Source organism: Hydra viridissima, unplaced genomic scaffold (genome assembly GCF_058129835.1).
Source record: "Hydra viridissima isolate aposymbiotic clone 2 unplaced genomic scaffold, HvirCarnegie_v1 scaffold_10, whole genome shotgun sequence".
NCBI lineage: Eukaryota > Metazoa > Cnidaria > Hydrozoa > Anthoathecata > Hydridae > Hydra > Hydra viridissima.
This window is the reverse complement of record NW_028324309.1, coordinates 178,852-204,366: the sequence shown is the minus strand read 5'-3', so window position 1 is coordinate 204,366 and position 25,515 is coordinate 178,852. Positions and strand designations below refer to the sequence as shown.

The window sequence follows — 25,515 nt, the reverse complement described above, 5'->3', positions numbered from 1 at the left end:
ATTTCGTATTAAAAACAAGAGTAATTTTGATGAATTTATTTAGATTCCATGATAGAAGGTACCACAATAGAAGATACAGAGATTATGGTACAATAACTAATAAAAAAAAAAAATTTTTTTCAACCGCATATTCTTAAAGTACAGTTTCAACCGCATACTCCCCAGTGGGCACACGGACGACTTTAAGACGTCTTAAAGACGTCCCACCGGGACGTTTTTATTTTGTTTGGTTCGGAAATACAGAAAGACGTCCTGCGTGGAACGTCTTAAAGACATCCTTTGAGAAATGTAAAAAAGACGTCCCGATCGGACGTACAAAATTGGTTCAGTTTGGAAATATGGAAAAACGTTATAGATGGAACGCCGAAAAGACGTGTTATTCGTTTTTTTTTTAATTTAATTTTTAGTTTAAATATTAATTCTAAATTATTTTTTCTAAAAACATTTTTTCTTAATTATATAAATTAAACGAATTTAATTAAACTACCATATTCATTTTGAATAGAAGCAGAAAAATTCGAATTCAACACACAAATTAGTAAAGTAAAATTTATTTACAGGAAACTATTTACAAAAAATGGTTTGAAGCTACGAATGCTGTGAATCATCACTTCCACAAAAATCATTAACATCATCTTTGTTAGCAGACAAGACGGAAGAACAATTTCTTCCGCCATCATTTTTTCGATCTGGAGCACGTTTTACAATGTTTCCAACAACCGAATGAACTTCATTCTCTGTTAAAGCATTTGGGGCACAGCCTAAGAAATGAGTTATTTTATTAGTAAAATTGAATTTATGCGAAAAACTCTTTTTAATCTGTTAATTTATAACTCAGTTGATTTTTGTGCGTATGTAGTATAAATTGAAAGAACAATCTTTATAAAGCACTTCAGAAATTATAAGCATAAGAAAATTTTATATAATAATAAAAATATTTTATATTTATGTAAAAATATATTATTATATAAAAATATATAATAACAAAAAAATATAATATATTAACAAAAAATACCTATAATTATCTTCAGCAAATTTGTTTTTCGAAAACTCTCTTTTTTGGTACCAGTCAAGTGAAATAAACTCATCAGTTTATTTTACATCAATCTAAATAAATAAATGATAAAAATAAAAACCAAACCCAATCATAAGTAGTTTAAAAATTATGGACACCAGTTTTAAAATTAAGTTCTACTAATATGCATGAAACATGCAATGATCTTAGAGATTAGGAATAATTAGTGTATCTGATAGGGTGAGTCAGGGAGGGTGGTTTAGGGATGTAGAGCATAAAGATGCAGATAATTGGTAATCAGCATGTAGAGAGTTAGCAGATTTAGGAGGTATAGAAGTGAAAACACGAAAAAAAAAATTGGAGAGAGTGCGTTACAGATGACATGAAAAAGCAAACACATACTTAACAAGCATCGCTTTCACAGTGGCATAGCTGGAATTACCACCAACATTTGATAATTGACGCTTCTAAAAATAATGAACAGTACAAATAATTAACATTTTGTTCATAACTTAAATGTTGTAGTTACTAGTCATACTAGTTCTAAATGACAAAACTGGTTACCAAATCCGAGAAAAAAGGTCAACAGGTAAAACCATGATAATTCATGATTTAATCATCATTTCTTGTTTAAGGCTTTTAATTTATTTTTTAGAAAAGTACTACTTCTTACTATATTCTTTTCTACTTCTTTATCTGATAAAGTGGGGTCAAATTTTTTGAGCTCTTCTAGCGTATCAATCTGTGATACATCTAATAATGAACTATCTGCTCTTAATATATATTTAATGCCCTCCATTTCATCACGAATGTCTGTTAGTAGATGGAGCACTTTGTATTGAAATTCTGAAAATTAAATAAAAGTGGTTATGAAAAACTTTAAAAGTATAATAAAGACAATATACTTTGAAAATTTACATATTTACATACTTCCTTCTTCTAAAGGGAATTTTGCGTTATTCGACTTTTTTTTTGAATTTTCTATTTGAGAACTATCTGATTTTAAACTAACATCAGTTGGACTTAATTTCCTCATGGGTGCTTTTTGGGATACTGAAAAAGTAAAGCAAATTGTGTGAATATAGCTATGATAAATTATAAAAGATGATTCTTCTCATAGTCAAAAAAAAAGAAAAAAAAAAAAGCTGCATAAAACATACCAAGAAATTACAGTACAAAACAGATAAATTTGTAGTTTATAAACAAGAGTTAAAAATATAAACATGTGTATGTTTACAAATGGTTATTAAATGACAACTATAACATAATTTATGACAATAATAGAATATGAACTTACTTATTTTAGCTAATGAAGACTTTAAAGGAACATTCATGTTTTCTAGTATTGTTTTTTTTTATGATAACTTTGAGGGTCTGTCTGGGGTCATTAACAGCCTTTTAACAGCATGTGACTTGGAGATATTTGATAAGCATCTGAAGTTTGTTATGTCAGGATATATTACTACAACAGAATTTAATCCAACAAAAATGTTAGTTTAAAAAGTTGACACAAAAAAACAATCAAGTTTCATATATATATATATATATATATATATATATATATATATATATATATATATATATATATATATATATATATATATATATATATATATATATATAATAACTTTGCAAACATATAACTTTTTTTAACAACATACAGTTTAGATCAGGTCTTGGTATTTACATTTTCTTTTTCTTAGTCTTTTTTTTGTTGGGATCTTTATTTTCAAGCACCGCATTTTGAATTTCATTTGAAGTGTTAAACTCAAAATTTTCGCATAACTCTCTGTCATCTTTTAATAAAATTTTATAAAGTATTAACACACCAAACAGAAGATGCCTATCAAAAAACTTTTAATTTAACTATACAAACACATACTATTTACCATCTCTAACTTTCTCTTTTAATTTAACAAACTTGTGTCAAGATGGATCAGGTGGAGTCAGTTCTTTGTATGCTCTGAGGACATTTCCTCCTGACGGCCAATATATATAATCTTCATCTACCCAAACTGACGTTATAACACCTTCCTCTTCCAAATTTTCTTCCATCCAAACTGCTCTGCACAAAGCCATTTTTATTGAATTTTTCAAGGTGTTTTCTAAAAAATATTTTTTTTTTTTTTTTTTTATTTTTTTTTTTTTTTATTTTTTTGTTCTTTAATCTTTATAAACTCGTAATATATAATACAATCTTTACAGTTTAAGTATAGTTAAAAAAAAAAAAAAAAAAAAAGAAAAAAAAAAAAATCACAAGATTACGTTATAACAAATATTATATGAAATAAAACTGTAAAGTGTTAGATTACTTCAAAGAACGCGGGAAACTTGCAGAAGACCGATGGTCTTGTCATCAAGAAACCGCTTTGCGTTATTAATATTTTTGGATACTTCAATTTAAAATAAATTTATATTTAAAAAATCATGTCATCAGTTTCGACAGAATGAAAGTAAAAATGCAAAAAACAAAGAATGCAGACAAAACAAAAAAAAAAAAAAAAAAAAGAAAAAAAAAAAAATTTTTTTTTTTTTTTTTTTTTTAATTTTTTAATTTTATTACAATACACATAAATATAAGTAGGTACACGATTTGCTAAATAGGTAATATAAAGTCGTTTTTTAATATATAGTGTTGATAAATAAAAATTTATTTATTTATTAGTGTTGATAAATAATATAATTTATTACTGTTGTTGTTGTTGTTTGTTTTTGAGTTATTTACAGTTTTTAGAGTTATTAGAGTTGATATTGGTTTCGGAACAAAGTTAGTTTTATATATAGTTTTGAATGTTTTAGGCTTAATAAAAGTTCATAAAGTTGTTAGTGTTTAAAATAAGATCTTTTAATAATGTTTTCAGAGTATTTAAGTTATTCGATTTTTCCAGTTGGGTATTTTTGGATACTAATTTGTTATATAGACAAGGACCACGGTACGAAATAGAAAAGCGCGAGAGAGTAGTTTTTTGGAAAGGTACTTTGAAGTTTCCCGTTCCTCTGGTATGGTATCTATTGTTGCTATTTTGAAAGAAATTCTTTGAAAAGTGAGAAGGAACAAGTCCAAGTTTATATTTGAGCATAAATAACAAATTTTGGAATATATTGATTTGATATACATTTAATGCTTTCAAATTTTTTAATAGTGGCTCAGCATGCGAGAGTCTATCCTTATTAAAAACTATTCTTGCAGCATGTTTTTGTTTTCGATATAGTGTGGTTAGTTTGGATCTATGTGTACTCGCCCATGCAACATTAGCGTATATGTAGTAGCTTTGTATGAACGAGAAGTATAAGAACTTTAAATTATCAGGAGACAGTATAGAACTTGCTTTGTAAAGGATACCAATGTTTTTTGATATTTTAGTATTTAAAATATCTATATGTGATTTCCAAGAGATGTTCTCATCAATAAGTATCCCTAGAAATTTAGTTGCTCGGGTTCTCTCTATTTCTTTATTATCTATATTTAACGAAGGTAAATCGGAAGGTATTTTTATAAAGTTAGGATGAAAAAGAATGTATTTGGTTTTTTCTGTGTTTAGCGATAATTTGTTAGATTTTAACCAACTGTTTATTTTTTCAAGTTCAGTATTTGTAGTTTCATAAAGTTCTGTAATAGATGAGGATGCATAAAATAAATTAGTGTCGTCTGCGAACATTATGACATCCAATTTACTCGAGGCTTTAGGAAAATCGTTTATGTATATTAAAAACAAAAGAGGTGCAAGAATGGAACCTTGGGGGACACCGTATTTTATTTTGAGTAATTTTGAAGCTTTTTTTTTATGAGCAATAACGCATTGTTTTCTGTCTAGTAAAAAATTTTTGAACCAGTTTAGTGCAACACCTTTTATCCCATATTTTTCCATTTTCCTAATTAAAATAGCGTGATCTACTGTGTCAAACGCCTTAGATAAATCAACAAAGACTCCAAGGACGTATTTTTTGTTTTCAAAGGAGTTATTTATATTATTAATAAGATCTAGAATTGCGTGTTCGGTTGAATGTTGCTTTTGGAAGCCAAACTGTTTTTCATTTAGGATTTTGTTATTTGTTAGATATTTATACAGTTTATTGTATATTACTCTCTCCAAAAGTTTTGAAAATACAGGTGGAACTGAGATTGGTCTGTAGTTATTTAGTGTAAATGAATCTCCGGTTTTTAATATTGGTATTACCTTAGCTATTTTTAATTTATTCGGTACAGATCCTGTAATAATTGAAGATTTAAATATTTCATATATTGGTTGTTTTATCACTGAAAACACATTTACAACTATATAGCTACAAATGCCGTCTATCCCAGGAGCCTTATACGTCTTAAGTGAGTTTTTTGCAATTTCTAGTTCTTCATGGTTTAGTCCAGAGAAAATATTTAAACAGAGATGTTGGTTTGTGATATAGGTTTCGAAGGAGATATCAGGGCATTGAATATTTGAAGCCATGTTAGGGCCTATGTTTGCAAAAAAGCTATTAAAGTTTTCAGCGATAGAATTTTTGTCGATATATTCAGTTTCATTAACGATAATTTTATCAGGTAAATCATTTGATTTTGTATGGTTTTTACCTATTATTTCTTTCAATATGTTCCAGGTTTTTTTAATATCACCTTTGCTTTTTTGTAGTTGTTTTGAATAATATATTTTTTTAGAATTCTTTCTAATTTTTTCAAACAGATTTTTGTATTCCATGTATGTAGTTAAGTTAGTTTCATTTCTGTTTTTTAAAAACTTGATATATAATTTTTGTTTTGTTTTTGATGATTTTCTAATCCCGTTAGTTATCCATGGGCAGTTTAAATGTTTTAACTTTATTTCTTTCTCTTCAACAGGGAAATGTTTATTGTAGTGGTCTAGAAAAATATTAATAAACAAATTGTATGCGGAGTTTGTGTGTCCAAGGTTACATTCTTGATATACTCCATCCCAATTTACTATAGATAGCGAGTCTTTAAAATTTTTGATAGAGATTTGATTGATTTTTCTTTTATAAATTTTGGTTTTGGTATTGTTAAAGGTTTTTAGATCTTGAGATAATGAAAAATAAATAGGAAAATGATCTGATATATCGGTTTTGATAATTCCTGCTTTTAAAGAGGTTTCTAGAAATGTATTTGTTAATATATTGTCTATAGCAGAAACGGAGGTTGGGGTTACTCGGGTAGGTTTGTTGATGATTGGGAGGATACACAATTGAAACAGATTATCAAAAAAGAGTTTAGTATCAGCGTTTTCTTTGTAGTTTAAACTGTTAATATTTAAATCCCCTATAAAGAAAATATTTTTTCCCTTATCATTTATTTTGAGAAAGATTTCATTAAAAAAATTTGTAAATTTATTTATATCACCTTCTGGAGGTCTATAGCAAGTGGAAATTATAATACTTTTTGATTTATTACCCGTTATCTCAATAGTAAAGACTTCACTATCAGTATCAGAGATAGAGAGGTCTTGTCTTACTTTAAACACTTGATTATTTCGGATATACGTTGCGATCCCTCCTCCCCTTTTATTTGTTTTTCTTTCAAAAGATATTAGTTTATAATTTGGAATTTGAAAATTTGTGTTCGTTTGAAGTAATTCATCAGAACACCACGTTTCGGTTATGCAAATCATACTAAATGAGTAATTGCAATCTATTAGAAAGTGTTTTAGTTTATCAAAATTTTTATTTATACTTCTTATATTTATGTGTATTGCAGTAAAATTATTTTTTAAAGTTTCGAGTTCAATTTTAAAAGTTTCAGTTTCAAAATATTTCGAATCAAAATTATTTCTGTGAAAAATTTGCGCATCAGAGTCGTAAAAATCGTTTAGTAAAATATTATTAGCAGTTTCGAAGGCATTGAAACGCAGCGTTTCAAAATCTATTGTTTTGTTTATGTTTGCGTCAGTCATAGCGTAAAGTGCGATAAATCAAAACGTGCTAGCATAATAAAAAATGTACACAACTATTTCACATATCTCGATTAAGTACTTTTTTAAAATTAAAGTTATTTACGAAAATCTCTGACGAATATTTTATCATATTTGATTATAGCAAATTTACCTTCCTTTCGGAATCTTTTATCATCTTCCCATAGCTTTTTTCTTATTTCCATCGTTTCGTTCGCGTAGTCTTCATTAATGAATATTCCGGTTCCTTTGAGTTTTTTTGATAGCGTTAAGATTTTATTTTTATTTTGGAAGTCTAGTAGTTTAATTATTATAGTTCTTGGAGAGTTATCTTCATTTATTTTTCCAATGCGGTGAGCTCTTTCAATTATTACGTCTTCAGAGATTTCCAGTTTATTTCTAAATAGATCTTTAACTTTCTTTGTACAGTCATTCCAAGATTCCATGGGCAGCTCAGATAAGCCATCAATCCTTAGGTTATTACGGCGTGAACGATTTTCAAGGTCAATATTTTTTTTTTTTAAATTGTTAATTTCGCTAGCCATCAGACTGTTTGTTTCCGATAATTTTTTTAAGAAATTTTCTTCCTGAAAGTTGATGCTTTCCTTTATATCGTTGATGTCTTTTTCAATTATTTTAACCTTCGATTTGCTTTTATTAAACTCGTTTTCAAGTTTGTCAAGCCGATCTGTTAATATTTTTAGATTTGCACTTATGATATCGCTAAATATCTTTTCCTGTTTTTTTAAAAGGTTGATAGTTTCACTAAGAATACCTTTTTTTTGTTCTTCCAGTTTGTTGGTTATTAGTTTTTCAATATTTTTCATTGTAACTTCCATATTGAAAATTTTTTCAAAAACACGTCTTGCTCTTACGATGCCGCAAAAAAAAAAAAAAAAAAAAAAAAAAAAATATATTTTTATGAAATAAACAAATGAAAAGAGCAAGACTATTTCTTTGAAAACGATAAAACAAATACCATAACATAGAATTTAGAAATATTATTATTTGACCTTTACAATGAAATGAAACATTTAAAATGGGTTAAGTTCATTCATTGCTAATGACACCCTTGAATTAAAAAACAACACAGTAAAAATTTGTTTGAGGAAAAATCACCCTCTTTCTATTTCATGAAAAACAGGAAATATTGCTAATCCACGTTGTTCAGGTAGGCATATACATTTCCTAATAAAACAAGCTCTATAAAGGATCTTACTCTTCAATTTTACATTGCTTCGATGTGGAAGTAACACTATGTTTCGATATGAAGACCGAATTGGCGAATTATACACATCTTCCAAGTGCCTAATTTTTACTACATCACATAAAAATGAATCATCTGATATGATTTCTTTAACAAATGCAATGCTGTTGTTTTTAAGAAGAAAACAATTATCTTTTCCTCCACTAGATATCTTGGTTGAGAGGTTTTTTTTTGTTAGAAACCCAAATGAACTTTCCCATTGAGTTTGTCTTTTTACAATTTGTGCAATTAGATTAGAAGAACCTTTTACAGCTCTCTTTACACGCTGAAGAAAATTTTCATAAGGAAAACATGATATTGTGTTTAATGAACTATTATAATTTAAACAATCATCAGGCAGATGTAATAGGTTATGAATATTGTACACAACAAACGTGTTTCCATAGATATATTTACAATTATAAACGAACTGTGTTATTAAACTCCTTGCATAACCAATATACTGCATCCGAAATTTATCATCAGACTGTAACATAATACTTATTGCAATGCTTAATCCCAAGAAATGTTTGTATGAATCTTTAGATAAAATACATCGTTGAACAACTGGACCGATATACAAAAGAAATTGACGAAATTCAGTTGCCTTCCATCGATCTAATTCATTGAGACTCCGTGGCTGACGTACAAATTCACTTGGAATGTGTCCATTTAATGATAGGAGACAGCTTGAAATTTCTTCAAATTGATGAGCAGCTATTTTACCACCAGGACCTATTTTCCAATAATTCAATAACCTACGGACAACACCTAAACATACAAGATGCATGTAGTCCAAAGGGAAATTGTTGATCATATCTAAATTAATCAAAACTAAAGGAGATATAGACGTTTGATGGTGATTATATCCAAAATTTTTAAATGTTATGTTTTCCCTTAGAGGATAATCAATCTCATTGTTAAAAACAACACGACCTTCATGTGTTCCATGAATACAACATCTTTCACAAGAGTCATAACCAGTGTGGGATATGACACATTTCAAAAACTCTCTGGCAGGGGCATCACACAAGAAACACTTAACCTTTACATCATATTGGTTACCATTGATTGATACACTATGTTCCATCAACTCAATTAACTCTGCAACAAAGTCCTCTAAATAATCATTAATCATACTAAATAATCAAAAAATCAGGTTTTTTGTTTCCACAATACAATGTAATAACAAATATATCAAAGTCACCAAAAGAAGCTAAAATTGGCCACAACTGTGTACTGCTTGACTTATTCAATGGCAAACCATCAATGCTTAAACACAATGCAATGCATCTTTCAGTGAAATTGTGATGCAAAAATATTGTTTCTAAACCTTTTTTAATACCTAATTAGGTATATGTACCTCCACATTTTTGTATAATATTAACTTTCCTTGGAGTTTACTAAAGTGTTCTGGCACCTTTTAAAGTTAAAGCCCCTCTTCACAAAGTATATTAAGATGCTCATTGACAGAAGCTCTAGCCCATCTGTTACGAATAGAGCAAGCAGTAAGTTTTTGGCAAAGGCTATAATTAGAATCATCAAATTTAGTATCATCATCATTGTCAATGTGGCTCAAGACAGGTACATCAGATTCATATGATTCATCAGCATCTGAAAGAGTACATAAATCATTATTACTGCTGCTATTAGATTCACGAAGAGTGCAACTGCTATTTGAATGGTCAGAGAGATTTAATTCAGCACAGACTAGATTTTCATGTTTTTCAATATCAAAAGTTTCATCATAATTAAAATCTAGTAATCCAAGCACTTTTTTATTTGCAGTTTTCCATTTTTTTACATAAACTGCCATTATCATAATATTAGTTGTGCTTTTTAAAAAAATGACTGACACTTTTGTAAAATCAATACTTATATTAACTAAAAAACACATAATACTTAATAGATATTAATCAGTTACAGTCTTATTAAGTCATCAATCACTATCCAAGATAGTTTTAGTTAATTCACTGTTCCATGTCGATCAAAGTAAATTAAAATAAAATCAAATTGAAAAAATTTCTATTAGTTATTAAAATTAGTTATAGTAACTAATCTTGAGCTTGTTATATAACATAAATAATATAAAAAACTTTACATGTAAGTAAAAACTAAAATAAGAATCATATTGATATTAATAGTAATAACAACAACCATAATATAGTTTCAGTGTATAGGTTATACACTATTATTTTTTACAGTAAATAAAATTTAAGTGGTATGTTTTTTTATATGTTATCTTTTTATGTTATCAAATAGTTACCTAAATAGTAAATGGAAAATCTTCGACGAGTTCACAATTATTATTTAGGTAACCGTTAGGAAATATAAAAGATAGCATATAAATAAAAAAAAAAAATACTCGGATCCAAGATTAAGAATCACCATTTTTGAAATCCATGCTTTTTCGCGCTTGCAGGCGCGAAAAAGCCGTTTATAAAACGTTCAAAGAAGGTCATGAAAAGTAATAGCAATCAATTTATTTATTTCGTTACATTTTCGGGACGGACAAGAAAAAGACGTTCATAAGACGCCTTGTTATGGTTCAGATTGTCTTTAAATTGAGAGGACGTGAAGTGAACGTACATAAGAAGTCTTTATTCCGCCGTGTGCCCACTGGGTCTTGATGCAGCATATTTTAAAATATAATCAAGCATTTTTTTTTGTTCAGACTGCATTTGTGTTTTGGAATGACTAGCTATAGTGAGTTTCAATACGAACAACACATCTGAAGCTTTTCGTGATCTTAATCATGGTATTAAGGTATTTTCTCTCCTTTCAACAATTGTTCTCTAAAAACCTCAAAGCTTTTGTTCAGAGATAAAAAATTGCTTTTAGCTTAAGGAAACTCTAGATTTTCTAACAAACCGAGGGATGGTGAACATGGAATATGATAAGTATTAAGTGTACGCATCTGCTTGGATCTGTGAGTATATCTACACGATTTTATGTTTAAATATTTTCTCGTTTTAGTTTGTTTACTTCTTTGAGTTTGAATTGAAAATTGCCATTACTTACTATACTTAATGAATAATAGCATTAGGAGATAACGTAAATGCGATACTTAATCATAAACGGAGATACAGCTAAACCATTCATTTGGAACGGCTTACTTTAACGCTACTAAAACATGTTTTTTTAATAATCTATTTTCTAAGGTACTCGAGATTTATTCTTTTTGGTTGTAATGTTTTATTTTCTTCATAATAATCTAGATTTATTATCGTTACGTTCAAGTTGTTTTAAAATTTGTGGCTTTTTCTGAACACTAAAAAAACTTTTATGTTTTTATTTTCAATTGCGTTGGTTTCAATATGTTTTAAGCCTTAGCTTGTTACTTTAGAATTATATGGAATTCAGATGATAAAAAAGCTTTAATAAGCAGAGGTGTTTGTAAGATAAACATGTATTTCTATTTTATTTTCATCTTTTTATATTTACTCGCTATTGAAAATAGGGTTGAACTTTCAAATTTACAAGTAAAGTCGGTAAAAGAAAAAGGCTTAAAAGCTCTGCGGTCTCTCTCTTTTTAAAATACTTTGTAAAACTTTTTTAAAACTTTCTCTTTAAAATTACGTCTTCCTTCTCCTTTCAAAACTCTTCTTTTAACCGTCTAAAGAGACGACTGTACTCATCAGTCGCTCTAATTCCACCTTATCCCATTCTCAATTTTTTTTTTGAGCTTTTTATAGTTTTGAGTTTTTTGCTGTTGCGATATCTTTTTATTTATTTTTTCGGCAGGTTGATGAGTCTTCGCGTTTACGTCTTTTCCCAGTTGTATTTAGTTTTTCTTACACTTTATCGTTTATTGTTTACCGAGTTTACGTCTTTTACGAGGTTTCTTTAACTTTTCTTCTTACGCTTTATCATTTATGTGTCTCCGTGTTTACGTTATTTTCCAGTTGTATTTAACTTTTCTTACGTTGTATTGTTTATGCGTCTCAGCGTTTAAGTCTTTTCACAGTTGTTTATAACTTTTCTTCTAACGCTTTACCACTTATTTATATGAAAAGTTGATGAATCATTTTATGTACATTTTTTTTTTTTTATCGAACTTTTACAGCAATTGAGTAAAATGTAAATAAAATAGCATGTTAACAAATATTATGAAGTGAAACGACGTTTCTAATTATATTGATACAACCTCTATTTTTAAACAAAAAGACTGTTTTTAAACGGTAAAAATTAAGGCAGTGTCTTTAAGCGATAGGGCAATGTTTTTTAAACAACAGGGTAGTGTTAAGTGATCGTCTCAAAATACTTTTTTTAAATTAAATCATTAAAACAAACTTGAAGAAGCGGAAAAGGAGAGCATTCAAAGATAAATTTCGATATTTTACGGAAAATTCACTTTCTTTTTTTTGAGCTAAAAAATTTGAAAGTTTTTTTAACTTTATCTAAAAGTCTTTCAAACTTTTTTCCGCCCGCTCATGCTCTACTTTATTAAATATGTAATGAAGTTCAAGAGAAGATTGAGGATAAGAGTAAGTATGATAACGTGCTAGCACTTTTTTACTTATTGATACATCTGCTCAGTTTGATTAAAAAAATGAATTGTTTGTTTGCATCATAAAAAATTATTAAAAATGTAAGGAAAATGATTACTTATTTAGTTTAAGAGCACAAGATTGGATTAATCTCTGTATCATCGAACCAATATTAAAAAAATATATATTAAAAAAATGAGCAACAACTACGCAACCATTGAGAAATCTTTCAAAGAAATTACTTTGGAAATTATCGATAAATATGAACGAGGTGAGATTGAAAATTGTTTCAATCAAATTAAACACGGTACAGCCATTTTGGAAACAGATGAACAAATCGATTACTATATAGCCGCATATTCTGAAATGCACCAAGAGAAGTTAAACTTAGCTTTTACGTCGTTATTCAATGGAAAAGAAGATTTTAACAAAAAACCGGTTGAAATTATAGATTGGGGTTGCGGAGTAGCACTTGCATCTTGTGTGCTTATAGACTATATCAAGGATAATAACCTCAATATATATTTTTCCAAATTCACTTTAATAGAACCATCTCAGATTGCTCTGCGAAGAGGATATAAATATATTAGGAATATTTATCAAAGGGAGCCACAACTGGAAATTTTTGAAAAATCTGAAAAGGCTGATAAAAGCCTTTCAATACGTCAGTCAAGTGATGAAATTAAGATTCATCTTTTTTCAAATGTCCTTGATATAGATTTACTGGACTTAGATAAAGTATATAACAATGTAACAAGCAACTTTTACGGTTTAAATTACTTTGTATGTGTAAGCCCAACAGATAGTAGTGGCAGTTTAAAACGGTTTCGCTTAATGTTTATTGACAGGCATGAATTATATTCGCATAACGGTACTTTTATTAAAAACATTTTCCGACCAAAGGAAAATAAACGGATGAATCATGAAATTTATATGGTAGGATGCATTTTCAAAATAAACCTATAAAACAATTTGCAAAATATGGGCAATTTTAATTGGTGGATTTTTTCAAATTTTATTTTGTTTTTGATTTATATACAGGTGAAAGTTGCATTTGTTTTAAAAAAACCAAACCTGCAAAGTGTTTGAAATACGATTGATATGTAATTAGTGTCATATGTTTATGGTTACTGTATTAAACATATAGGTTTTTTTTTTTAATAGGTTTTGCCAGGAGTATTTTTTTAAATTTATTTATTTAAGGTATTTTATTCTAATTAAAAAAAAATGGTCGCAAAATCAAACTGTATTTCTTTTCATTTGTAACACATTTTGTGCAGTCTTCAGAGAGTTCTTGATTCATAAAGATTTAACATTAAAGTAATAACTGATTTATATAAAAATGAGTTTATAAAGAAAGTTTAACTTAAATGGTTTACTACTTCGTTAAAAAATAAATAATTGTAGCAAATTTAATCATATTGTGTATTTTAAGTAACTGTGCCAGCTAAATGGTTCTTTTAATGCAGTCATTGTCTATTTAAAAATTCTTTTCAAATTTCTCAAACTTAGTGAAAAAAACATTAAAATCTAGTAGAGTTGTCATCCGTTGAGTTTATATTCCCTAATGGTTGAGGATATTGAAGACTAACCGAGACTGTAGATTGACCAGGGAAACCTAACTGGGAGGTTTGTTTTCAGAGAAGTTCAAAACACTCAGTACATTAATGCCACAACTTCATGCTCAATTTTGAACTCAATTTTTTAAACCTACGAAAGAAATCAGACCAAATAAAATGAGAGGAAAGGCTAGCCTCCTTACGATTAAAAGAGCTGGAAAATATCAAGAAAAGAGCTAAAAATAATTTAATTTTGTTTTGAATAAAAATCTCTTTAATAAACTTGTCTTGGTACAGTTAATGACAATAGCAAACGTTATCATCAATGGATTTTCTTGCTTTTCAAAATTTTTTAAAATTATGAACACTTACCTTTAAAAAAATTCGCTTTAACTCAATTACGTCAATTTAGTAAAAATCTCATTATAAAACTATGAGAAGATGCTTCTCATGCTGCAAATCTAAAAATCATTCATTTCTATTTCTTTCAGGCTATTTATATCAGGCATAGTCAGCTCGGGTTGGGATAACTTTTGCCAATCTATATTTTCTCTATTTTGACGGAAAACCTTACAGACTGAAGAGAGGAAAAAAAAGGCTCCCAGTTTCGACAGTCAACAAATATTTTTATGGTACATCACACAGATTGATTGTTTTAAACTTACTGGTACAGAACTGTTATTGCCCTGGGGAAACAGTTCCAGGTGCTTTAAATTCAAATTGCGTTATATTGCCATGCACAGTAGGCCATGGTGAGCACAAAAGTCAAAATTATTTTTATTTAATTTTTGTATAAAGAACTACTATTCAATGAACGTAACATATTGATTTACATAAAAACATAAGGATTGTTAATCAGAAAGTGCGCCTTAACTAAAATTTTTTAATTTTAAGTTGTCACTCTGAACACTATTTCAGGCGGTCAAGCGCTTTTCTGAAAAAGTTTAGAAAAAAATTTTTTTTTTATGTTTTGCCATTTAATGTTAGGTAATTTATATTACTACGAATTTGAATTGCAATTTTAATACATATATTGGCTATAAATTGGCATTTCTGTTTATCTTCTTGAACGTATTTGTGTTGAAGCCTGTTCGGCTTCCCGATAATAAACTACTCAAGTTGTTTATCTAATGCGAACCATTGAGTAAGCTAAAATACTCAATATTTGGAGCCCAAGGAAAGAGAGATCGTCAAAGTTAAGTGCTTATGAGCATTGTATTTGTTTTTTTGGGATTAACCTGCGTTTTGGGGTTGTCTGGGGCGCGTATTTTTGCTAGCATTAAGAAAATACAAAGTGTGTGTGTAATTTGTGTTTGTGGTTGTATCAGAATTAGCCATAATATCTTTTTGAGTAAACTTTTGTTGTTACTAGCATTCTTATGGTTCGTAATAATGGCAGGTATTGCTGGAAAAAAATGTATTCACACCATTATCATCATTGGTATAAAAAACATACTTGAAAACGCTAATAATTGACTAATTTCAGTAGAGGAACTATGCAGTTTCAAAGAAGTTTTGATTGAAAAATATAATAAGGTTAAAGCAATTGATGATGAATTAATAAATTTAATTGAAGATGATGAGGACTTACAAAATGAAGAGAATTTAGCAGTTAAATTCTCTATATTTTTTAAGAAAAATATCAAAATAATTGAAAGGTTTAATGATAATTATTGTAAGAATAACAATGAGTCACAATCTGGGAGTGTACAAAGTTCTACATCTACTTTTGGAAAGAATAATATTAGACTTCCACCTTTAAAATTATGTACCTTTGATGGAAAGCCTGAGGAATGGCAGACGTTTTATGAAAACTTTGAATGTGCCATTCGTAATAATGAAGATCTTTCCCCAATTGGGAAACTTAACTTTTTACGTAATTTACTTGAAGGAAAAGCATTAAAAACAATTTCAGGCTTAGCTTTAACGAATGATAATTATAACACCTCATTAGAACTGCTTAAAGAAAGGTTTAGTAATAAACAACTTTTAATACCATCGTACATGAAGTCACTCCTTGCTTTAGAGAGAGTGCAAAGTATAAACATTATTTCTTCGTTACGTCAATTACATGACAATCTTGAAGTTCAAATTAGAAGTTTGGAAAATTTAGGTGTAGATTCCACTATGTATGGATCTTTATTAATTCCTATCATAATGCAAAAAGTTCCAGAAGAGTTTAATTTAATTATTTTTAGACAGTTTGATTCTTATAATAATTAAGATATAAAGGGTGTTTTAAAAGCGTTAAAATGTGAACTACAAGCTAGGGAGAAAGCTTGGTCAGACAGAGAAGGTAAAATTAATCATTCCACTGCAGAGGTGCTACATTCTAGTGCTCACTTTAAGCCATAATATGATTAAAATGTATTTTTTGTAGCAATAGTCACAGAAGTGAAAATTGTAAAACTGTGACTAATATAAGTTCTAGGAGAAATATTTTAAGAGAGAAGAGGCGTTGCTTTATTTGTTTAAAGGCAGGTCATATGTCTGGTAATTGTCGTTCTAAAATCAGCTGTTTTGAATGCTCCGGGAAGCATCATGTGTCTATGTGCTTTAAAAAGTTTCCTTCTCATGCTGATGATGAAAAAGAGTCAAACAGTAAATTGACATCTGTTGCAAGTAATGAATTACTAAAATCTAAGAATGTTTTATTGCAAACAGCTATTGTTATTGTGAAGAACAAGGAAAATACACAGAAATCTCGACTTCGTTTTGACAGTTGCTCTCAACTCAGTTATATTTCGCCATCATTACGTAAAAAGCTTTTTCTTCCCACAATTGGTAGGAAGCAAAAAAGCATTAAAACCTTTGGTAATCAAACCCCAACACAAACTTTAAATATGTTTCAGTTTTCAATAGTAACCATAATCAATTCTTTAATACCTGTAACATGTTTCGTTAAGCCCATATGTGCTCCTCTTAGTGGTCAATTTGTAGAAGAAGCTGTCGATTCTTTTGAGCATCTTAAAGGTCTTACTTTAAGTGATAGTAATGTTGATTGTAGGTCATTAGAAGTGGATATATTAATTGGTGCTGATTATTACTGGTCATTTTTTAATGTTAAAGTAATTCGTGGCGATACAGGTTCTGTTGCATTACAATTAGCAGTTGGTTATGTATTAAGTGGTTGTGTCAATACCACATCTGAAAAGAATTATAGTGTTTTTTCCACACATACATTAAAAGTCGAAGCTGAACTTATTAATGAAAATTCCAAGTTTAATAATAATGTCAAAAAGTTTTGGGAATTAGAGAATTCAGGAGTTGAAAATATTGTTGTCAAACACTTTAAGAATAATATTCATTTTGATGATAAAAAATGTCTGTATACAGTTAAATTGCCATTTAAAGAGAACCATCCATTATTAGGTGATAACAATAGTTTATGTACAAAACGTTTGAATACAGTTCTTAAAAGGTTAAAGAATGATCCTGAGCTCTTAAATGAATATAATGAAATAATCGTAGACCAGTTAAAGTCTGGTGTCGTAGAAAAAGTAAATTACTATAATTTGAATACTGGAGGTGGGCATTTCTTGCCACATCACCCAGTCTGTCGTAAAGACAAAGTTACAACAAAAGTGAGAATGGTTTTTGATGCCAGTTCTTCTTTATCTGGTCCATCTTTAAATGAGTAAATTACTATAATTTGAATACTGGAGGTGGGCATTTCTTGCCACATCACCCAGTCTGTCGTAAAGACAAAGTTACAACAAAAGTGAGAATGGTTTTTGATGTCAGTTCTTCTTTATCTGGTCCATCTTTAAATGATTGTTTGCATGCTGGACCAGGTTTAGCAACATCTTTATATAATATATTATTACGTTTTCGTGCAAATAAATATCCCTTTTTAGCAGATATAGAGAAAGCCTTTTTGCAAGTTTCTCTTGATAAAAATGACAGAAATTATTTACGTTTCATATGGTTTGATGATATTAGTAATGTTAGTAGTAAAAACCTGTTTATATCTCAATTAGCTACTTATCGTTTATGTCAAGTTCCCTTTGGTGTTACTTCGTCACCATTTCTTCTTAACGCTACATTGATTTATCATGCAGAGAAGTACTACTTCTCTGATGTCAATTTTGTCTCAAAATTTTTACAATCCTTACATATAGATGATTTAAACTCAAGCTGAAGAACAATCGAAGAAGGTTATTTATTTTTTAATAAATGTAAGGACATATTAAAAGAAGGTGGTTTCCACCTAAGAAAATTTGAGTCTAACTCTTCCGAATTTGAAAAACAAATTAACGGTCACAATTTTGAAAGAAAATTAAATACAAAGGTTTTTGATCTTAGATGGAAAAAGGAAGAAGATTTCATAATTTATTCATTTGAGGAGTTGTTGAATTTAGCCGTAATAATTCCAACTAAAAGAGAAGTAGGTCTTATAAATCCAGTAGTTGTAACATGTAAGAATTTATTTCAAAGAATTTGTATTGCTAAATTAGGTTGGAATGAAAAGTTATTCGGAGATTTATTGTCAGATTGGAATCTTATTTTAAATGATTTCAAGTCTGTTTCCCAAATACCAATTCCGCAATGGCATATGAACTCTGGGTTGGGTACTATGAATGATGTTAAGTTCGAATTACATGGGTTTTCTGATGCAAGTATTAAATCTTTTGGGTGTTGTGTTTATCTTAGATTTTTTAAAACTAGTTTTAGTCGCGCCTCTTTGATAGCCTCGTGATCTAGGGTTGCCCCATTAGGCAAAAACACGATGCCTTGATTGGAACTTTCTGGGACTTTACTTTTAGCAAAATTGTTAGCATCTATTTACGATCAATTGATACCAATTTATAACATTTCAAATGTATATTGGACTGGCTCAACCATTTGCTTGCATTGGATTTTTAACACAAACAATACCTATAAACAGTTCATACAAAATTGATTAATTAAAATAAGAGAATTAACTTTAATTTGTAATTGGAATTATATTGAATCCTACAGAAATCCTGCAGATATAATTTCTTGATGATCATCACTTAAGAAGTTATATAGAAATGAGCTCTGGGTTTCTGGACCCAATTTTTTAAATGATGTTAATATCAAATGGCCATATTATGAACATGTCAATCATTCAAATAAATCACTGGAAGTTTTATGTAATGTCGCACATTCTGTATGTAATCTTAATCTTGACTTTATTAATATTACTAAATTTAGTGATTATAGGTGCTTACTTCGAGTAACATCATGGATTCTGCGATTTCTCAATAATGTAAAAGGTAAAAGAGTATGATGATCGGTCCAATTACAGCTGAAGAAACAGTATGATGATCGGTCCAATTACAGCTGAAGAAATAAATAGCTCAAAGCAGTTGTGGATTAAATTTTCACAATTAAATCTAACTGATGAAAATAATTTCAAACAATTACGAAAAGATCTTCTTTTATTCACTGAAGATGAAATAACTCGATGTCGTAGCAGAATCGAGAATGCTGACCTAGAATATGACACTATGTTTCCTATTTTTATTTTTAATAACTGCTATTTTGCTAAATTATTAATTTTACATTTTCATAAACTTGTCAAGCATAATGGGGTGAAAGAAACAGTTAATGCATTGAGATCCCAGTATTGAATACCTTGTTGTAGACAACTAGAAAAAGTGTGTAACAAGAATGTACAACTTGTTGACGTCTAGAGAGTACTTGTAGACGTCTAGAGAATTGTTACCCACCTGCTCCTCCTCTACCTGAAAGTCGTTTAAACTCTGATTTCGCTTTCAAGTCTGTTGCTTTAGATTATGCAGGTCCACTTATGTTAAAGATGTTTACAATTGTAGTACATCATATAAGGCACGGATTTTCTTGTTTACATGTTGCACTAGTCGTTCAATTTTGTTAGACTTAGTAGCTGACTGCTCATCAAATGCATGCATTATGGGTATTCGTAGATTTATTTGGAGACGGGGAGTTCTTGATATAATTTATTCTGACAATGGTTCTCAGTTTGTGTCAACTGAAACTCAATCCTTTCCTGCTAACCATTCTATAAAATGGAAATTTAATGCGCCTTCTGCACCTTGGTGGGGAGGGATGTTTGAGCGACTGGTTTGAATGACAAAAAGATGTTTAAAAAAGGCGTTAAAGTCCTTGAAATCTTCATAGAAGAAGTACGAACATTGCTTTCTGAAATTGACAAATAACAATCACTCCCAATCACTTATTTTTTGGTCATTAGCTCCGTTTTGAATCAAGTTTAAGTTCAAGTGATAAGATAGAACAAGATGTGTATATAAGAAATAGTATGTTAACTAATACTTTGAATCATTTTAGAAGCAGATTCAAATGTGAATACTTAACAGAGTTGCGTGAATATTATAAATCAAATCAAATTAATGGTAGTAATGGTACTAGTGTTAATGACATTGAATTAATTGAAAACGATAATTGCAAAAGACAGTTGTAAAAGTTAGCACGAGTTGAAGAATTAATATATTCTAACGATGGGGTCGTTCGAGTTGCTTAAGGTAATTACATGCAAGAAAGCGGAAAATCGTATTTAGTTAGTCGACCTATTAATAAGCTATATCCTATCGAATGTTTTAACAAAGCGAAGATAATAACTATCACCTTCGTTTATGAGAAAACTATTCCTTTACTAGTCACAGGTGGCGGGAGTGTTGAAGCCTGTTCGGCTTCCCGATAATAAACTACCGGGTTTATAATATTTCCTCAAAGCATTGTGTGCAAATCATGCTTTTTCTTTAGTTTTGTTTATCTGACCCTTGATGTTAAGAGTATTATGTTAAGACTTTATACTAAACTTCTTGTATTATAAATATATATTATGTGCTTGCGACTACTCAAGTTGTTTATCTAATGCGAACCATGAATAAGCTAATATACTCAATAATTTGACTTATTTTATATTCAATCGAAGATTGTGTGTTTAATGGTTGAAATAGTTGCGTTTTGTTTTGCTTATACTATGCTTATATTTTTTCGGCCATGTTCGACCAGGATTTTTATGGCTGATATTCACTGAAAAAAATATATTTAATAAGTTAAAAACAGTTTCGACATCTGTCAACAAAACATTTTTTTAAATATTACTATATATTATTGATCATACAAAAACCCTATATAAATAGGTTGCTTAGATATTGTTAATAAAATAATCGCGAACTATATTTAACTTATATAAAATTAGATTATGAAAAATATATTAGAATATATATACATATATATATAGTGTTTGCCTTTTCTATTTTTAGAATAAATAATAATATAACAATGAAGTATCATTATATATACAACTGCATTAGATCCAATAGTATGTCTATTCAACATTTTATGAACAATAAGTTGTCAAGTTAGACTTACATGATTCTGAAATTATAAGAAACAAATTAATTGCATCCTTAAAGAACTTGAAGTCTCGTTGGTTTGTTAACCGCAAAGCTGCAGCATTTGAGAAAATATATGCAAACTGGTTGGATTCTGACTTTATACCTTTTGCATTTGTTCCACATGCTTCTCCAACAATTGTTACCACTCCTCTTGGTAGGCCTACTTTAAATTTTGATGAGTCCTCTTTGAGATCTAAGTATAGAAAAGCTTCTGAAATGGATCAATACTCAGCTAACCAACTATTATTTGCAACTTAAGTCTAATTCGGAAAAAATAATGAGCCTAAAAAAGTTAGTGGATGCTATATCCCCATCTTATATGTCTACTGATTAAGTTTTGGCCCTTGTTTTAAATTGTAATTTGACAAAGGCATCTTATCAACTGATGAAAAACAAAGCTGATGAAAAGGAATGCAATCTTTACCCAGCATATAATAATGTTAGAGTGGCAAAAGATCGATGCTATCCTAAAAACATTAGCGTAACTGTCTATTCTGCTAGAGTTCCACTTCAAGATCTACTGGATCATACTACAACAAGGCTTTTGGAGACACAGACTGGTATTTAAATGCAAATGAGTGCAATAGAGTTACTCTAATATACAAAGCTGGTTTTGATGGCTCAAGTGGGCATAATCGTGTGTGTAGAAAATCACTTAACAAAAGTTTTTCATTTAACAGTTTCATCATAAAGACTCATCAGAAATAATGATAAGTCAAAAAAGACACATTAGAAATGATGCATTTCTGATGAGTCTTTATGTTGTATAAAAATTGTTCCAACATTGTCTAACAATGCTCTGACTCAATGTTGGACAATGTTGGAACAATTTTTATACAACAAACCTTTTCTAGCAAGAGTTCAGGTTACAAAGAGGAGGTTACGTAAAAAATAATATAAAGATAACAGATGAGACATAATATGCAGTTTTTAAAAAACTTTGGTAATTAAGGTTGCATAAAAGAATGGAAGAATATATTACGTTAATATAAAAGGTTATACTCAGATTTATGTGTTACAATTAAGAACTTTATGCTAAGTATGTCAAGTACATTAACTTTATATTCACTATAACATAAATAACAGTATATTAGAAAAACGTCCTTAATCTCATTTTTGATGTGAGATCAGGTATTGACTGTATTTGCATTTTATACCAAACTAATATTATAATGAATTTAAAAATGTCAATTTTATAAACATAAGAAATGAAACCTTAATAAATTTGAGTAGAATAACTTTTAAATTTTGAAGTAAAAATAACTGGATATATATGTATAACAAAAAGAAATAAAATACATTAAGTACACTGATATAGTCCATGCAAATCCTACAAACAAAAGATCTCTGCTAAAATATATTGAATTATTTAAACTTTTTTGCTCTGTTTTTACTATAGAATTAAATGTCACTGAGGAATTAGTTTTCATTCAAATTACCAACTAATATTTTAGATACATTAACGGCTTTGTAAGTATATAATAGTGCATCATTTAGACTGTAAAAGATACGATCAACTTGTTATGGTTTTAATGTGCATCATGCTTGCTAATTATTGACAAATGTCACACGTTGTTTTTCTTGATTATGATGAGAACGTTTTTTTTTTGTAAAAGGATTACTAATTATTGACTATATATATATATATATATATATATATATATATATATATAACCTTAGAACAACGGTAGAGCAGCAAGCAAGTACGCTACAGTACTTGCTTGCTGCTCTACCGTTGAAGACTTACAAGAACATGGAAGAATTGACAGCACCAGAAGTTCCGTTTCGTACAAAGAACTGGTGACAAAATTGGAAACACTGGAATCAAGAAAATCATCGTTAATCTCACGGTATGAATTTGGTAAAACTTATCGCGGCAATGAAGAATCTATACAGACGTTCGCGCATCGAGTGATTCGAGCAGCTCAAGATTGCAAGTTCTTGCTCTCAGAGAGAGACAGCCAGCTTCGTGACCAATTCATTATTAGAATTAAGGATGGTCCTATTCTACGAGCTATTCTCCGGGGAGAAGATGCGTTGAGGTTTGACGATTGTGTCAAGACTGCATCTGTGGTTGCGCAAACCAGATCAGATGCGGCATGCTTATCTGTAAATGAAGAAGTAAACGAAAGTTACCGGACGACTGGGACTGAAATGACACAAAAAGCAATGTTACAACTGTGAGTCATTAAATCACTTTGCACGTGAATGTACCTCTTTATGGAAGAAATACTCTCATAAGCATGCTGCGAAATACTGCTACAAACTTCTACGAAACCAGGAAAACTGAAATGGGACGAGTTCGCATTAGGTATTTCAACAAGAACTCGTCCCGAAACAATACTACCTTTTATCAGCTTGATAATAAACGGAAGAAAAGCTACAGATGTTGCAACAATGGGCGGAGTAATTCGATGTGAAGAAGTTAGTGCTAGAATACTCCACCCAACGAACGGGTACTTGGTGGATGCGTTGGTTTTAAGTGTAGATGAAATAGTAAACAAATACGACATGATTATGGATCTAATAAAGACGTGTGATGGACTAAAAATTGGCACTGGAAAATTGAAGTTTTGTAATTCTGTGATTGGCACAAGCAAAGCTTATTTTGATGGCAAAAAATGGATTGTTAGTTAGGAGTGGGAGAATGAACCTAAAATGAAAAACAAAACAAGTCAGTATTATGTGTCTGACCAACATTGTGAGGCGTTCAACAACGATATAAATGAATGGATTAAAGAAGGTATACTCATCAAATATGACAACGAAGTTATGGGAAAAGATAAAGGTCTACTACCATTGATGTGCCTCATTCAAGATAGTAAAAAGAAGATAGGACCTGTGCTTGATTATCGCGAGCTTAACACGTATGTAAAAGCCTCTACAAGGCATACAGATGTCATCAACGATGCAATGAGGGATTGGAAACTGATGAGTAGAAATAACAATGACTCGTTGGTGGATCTAAAACGAGCATATCTACAAATTCATGTGGATAAAAGACATTGGCCTTAACAAACTCTCATTTACAAAAATCAGCGATATGCACTTACACGTTTAGGCTTTGGTTAGAATCTAGCACCAGTGTTATTGAAATGATCAAGGAAGTTGTAGATAAAGTCGTAAAATGCGATCCGGCAAAAGGTGTTTGGAATGTTAAACCAAATGCATCTTTAACTGTATGGTGTGATGCAAGTTCGCTGGCAATAGGAGTTGTGATAATGCAAGGTAACAAAAAATAGAAGATACGTCGTGGCTCCGACCAAAGTCCGATGCGATGCATATCAACGCAACTGAATTGGATGCATGTATTAAAGGTTTAAATATGTGATGTCTCTATTAAAACTGATTCTCATAGTGTATTCAGTTGGTTAAATTCTGAATTGACTGGTGACAAACCTGTAAAACGTGCTGGGCAATGCGAAATGTTAATTCAACGAAGGCTTCAAATATTTGGAAAATTAGTCAAGGATTATGCCATAAAGGTAAATTTTACAGTTACATGTGTACCAACGACAAAAAATTGTGCAGATGAACTCACAAGAGTGAAAACATAATTGATAAAAAGCAAAGTTGCAACGCAAGAATGTGATGTCATTTATGAATACGATAATCAGCAGATTCAAAAAATTCATTCAAAAGCACACATGGGAGTTTCCAAGAGTATGGAGTTATGTACGCGTGCCGGTATCAGCGTTGACAGAGACACAGTGAAACAGGTCGTTGCTGAATGTGATGAATGTAATTCAATAGATCCTAATGTGGCTTCGTGGGATAAATAAAATCTTGCTGTTAGTAAAGTATGGGAAAGAGAAGCCTGCGATGTTACTCATGTCGGTTCGGTGCTATATCTCACCTGTATCGACTGTGGCCCAAGTAGATATACGTTATGGACACCGTAAAACGACGAAAGTACAGCAATGGTTGTTCAATCTTTAGAA

At 29.9% G+C, this 25,515-nt stretch overlaps 5 protein-coding genes and 2 pseudogenes across 7 annotated transcripts; 3 read left to right on the top strand and 4 right to left on the bottom strand.

Annotated features, from left to right (window-relative positions):
- Positions 1-538: 538 nt before the first annotated feature.
- Positions 539-3,229, bottom strand: LOC149882472 (uncharacterized). The gene is made up of 8 exons (XM_090065564.1): positions 2,905-3,229; positions 2,677-2,811; positions 2,313-2,477; positions 1,946-2,068; positions 1,689-1,861; positions 1,418-1,482; positions 1,016-1,107; positions 539-761 (listed from the first exon to the last, which is right to left on the bottom strand). Exons 3-7 carry the CDS (start codon positions 2,347-2,349, stop codon positions 1,098-1,100), a joined length of 408 nt encoding a protein of 135 aa, XP_089921690.1. The 5' UTR covers positions 2,350-2,477; positions 2,677-2,811; positions 2,905-3,229; the 3' UTR covers positions 539-761; positions 1,016-1,097.
- Positions 2,942-6,912, bottom strand: LOC149882471 (uncharacterized). Its single transcript, XM_090099985.1, has 2 exons — positions 4,313-6,912; positions 2,942-3,080 (listed from the first exon to the last, which is right to left on the bottom strand). The coding sequence occupies exons 1-2, from the start codon at positions 6,910-6,912 to the stop codon at positions 2,942-2,944; spliced, it is 2,739 nt and encodes a 912-aa protein (XP_089956111.1).
- On the bottom strand, positions 6,522-7,748 carry LOC149882470 (uncharacterized). Its single transcript, XM_090065396.1, has one exon. The coding sequence runs from the start codon at positions 7,746-7,748 to the stop codon at positions 7,008-7,010; it is 741 nt and encodes a 246-aa protein (XP_089921522.1). The 3' UTR covers positions 6,522-7,007.
- A 276-nt stretch (positions 7,749-8,024) lies between these two features.
- Positions 8,025-10,052, bottom strand: LOC149882469 (uncharacterized; annotated as a pseudogene).
- A 947-nt stretch (positions 10,053-10,999) lies between these two features.
- LOC149882468 (uncharacterized) lies at positions 11,000-13,889 on the top strand. 3 transcript variants are annotated; one of them, XM_090099306.1, is made up of 2 exons: positions 11,000-11,084; positions 12,772-13,889. In XM_090099306.1, the coding sequence occupies exon 2, from the start codon at positions 12,841-12,843 to the stop codon at positions 13,609-13,611; it is 771 nt and encodes a 256-aa protein (XP_089955432.1). In that variant the 5' UTR covers positions 11,000-11,084; positions 12,772-12,840; the 3' UTR covers positions 13,612-13,889. The 3 variants fall into 3 exon arrangements, with proteins under 3 accessions (XP_089955432.1, XP_089955430.1, XP_089955429.1); XM_090099304.1 differs by lacking the exon at positions 11,000-11,084 and adding an exon at positions 11,265-11,316; XM_090099303.1 differs by lacking the exon at positions 11,000-11,084 and adding an exon at positions 12,223-12,642.
- A 1,694-nt stretch (positions 13,890-15,583) lies between these two features.
- On the top strand, positions 15,584-17,845 carry LOC145194650 (uncharacterized). The gene is made up of 4 exons (XM_090099984.1): positions 15,584-15,603; positions 15,863-16,302; positions 16,429-16,486; positions 16,585-17,845. The coding sequence occupies exons 1-4, from the start codon at positions 15,584-15,586 to the stop codon at positions 17,843-17,845; spliced, it is 1,779 nt and encodes a 592-aa protein (XP_089956110.1).
- A 3,613-nt stretch (positions 17,846-21,458) lies between these two features.
- LOC149882467 (uncharacterized) lies at positions 21,459-23,758 on the top strand (annotated as a pseudogene).
- The last annotated feature ends 1,757 nt before the right edge of the window (positions 23,759-25,515 follow it).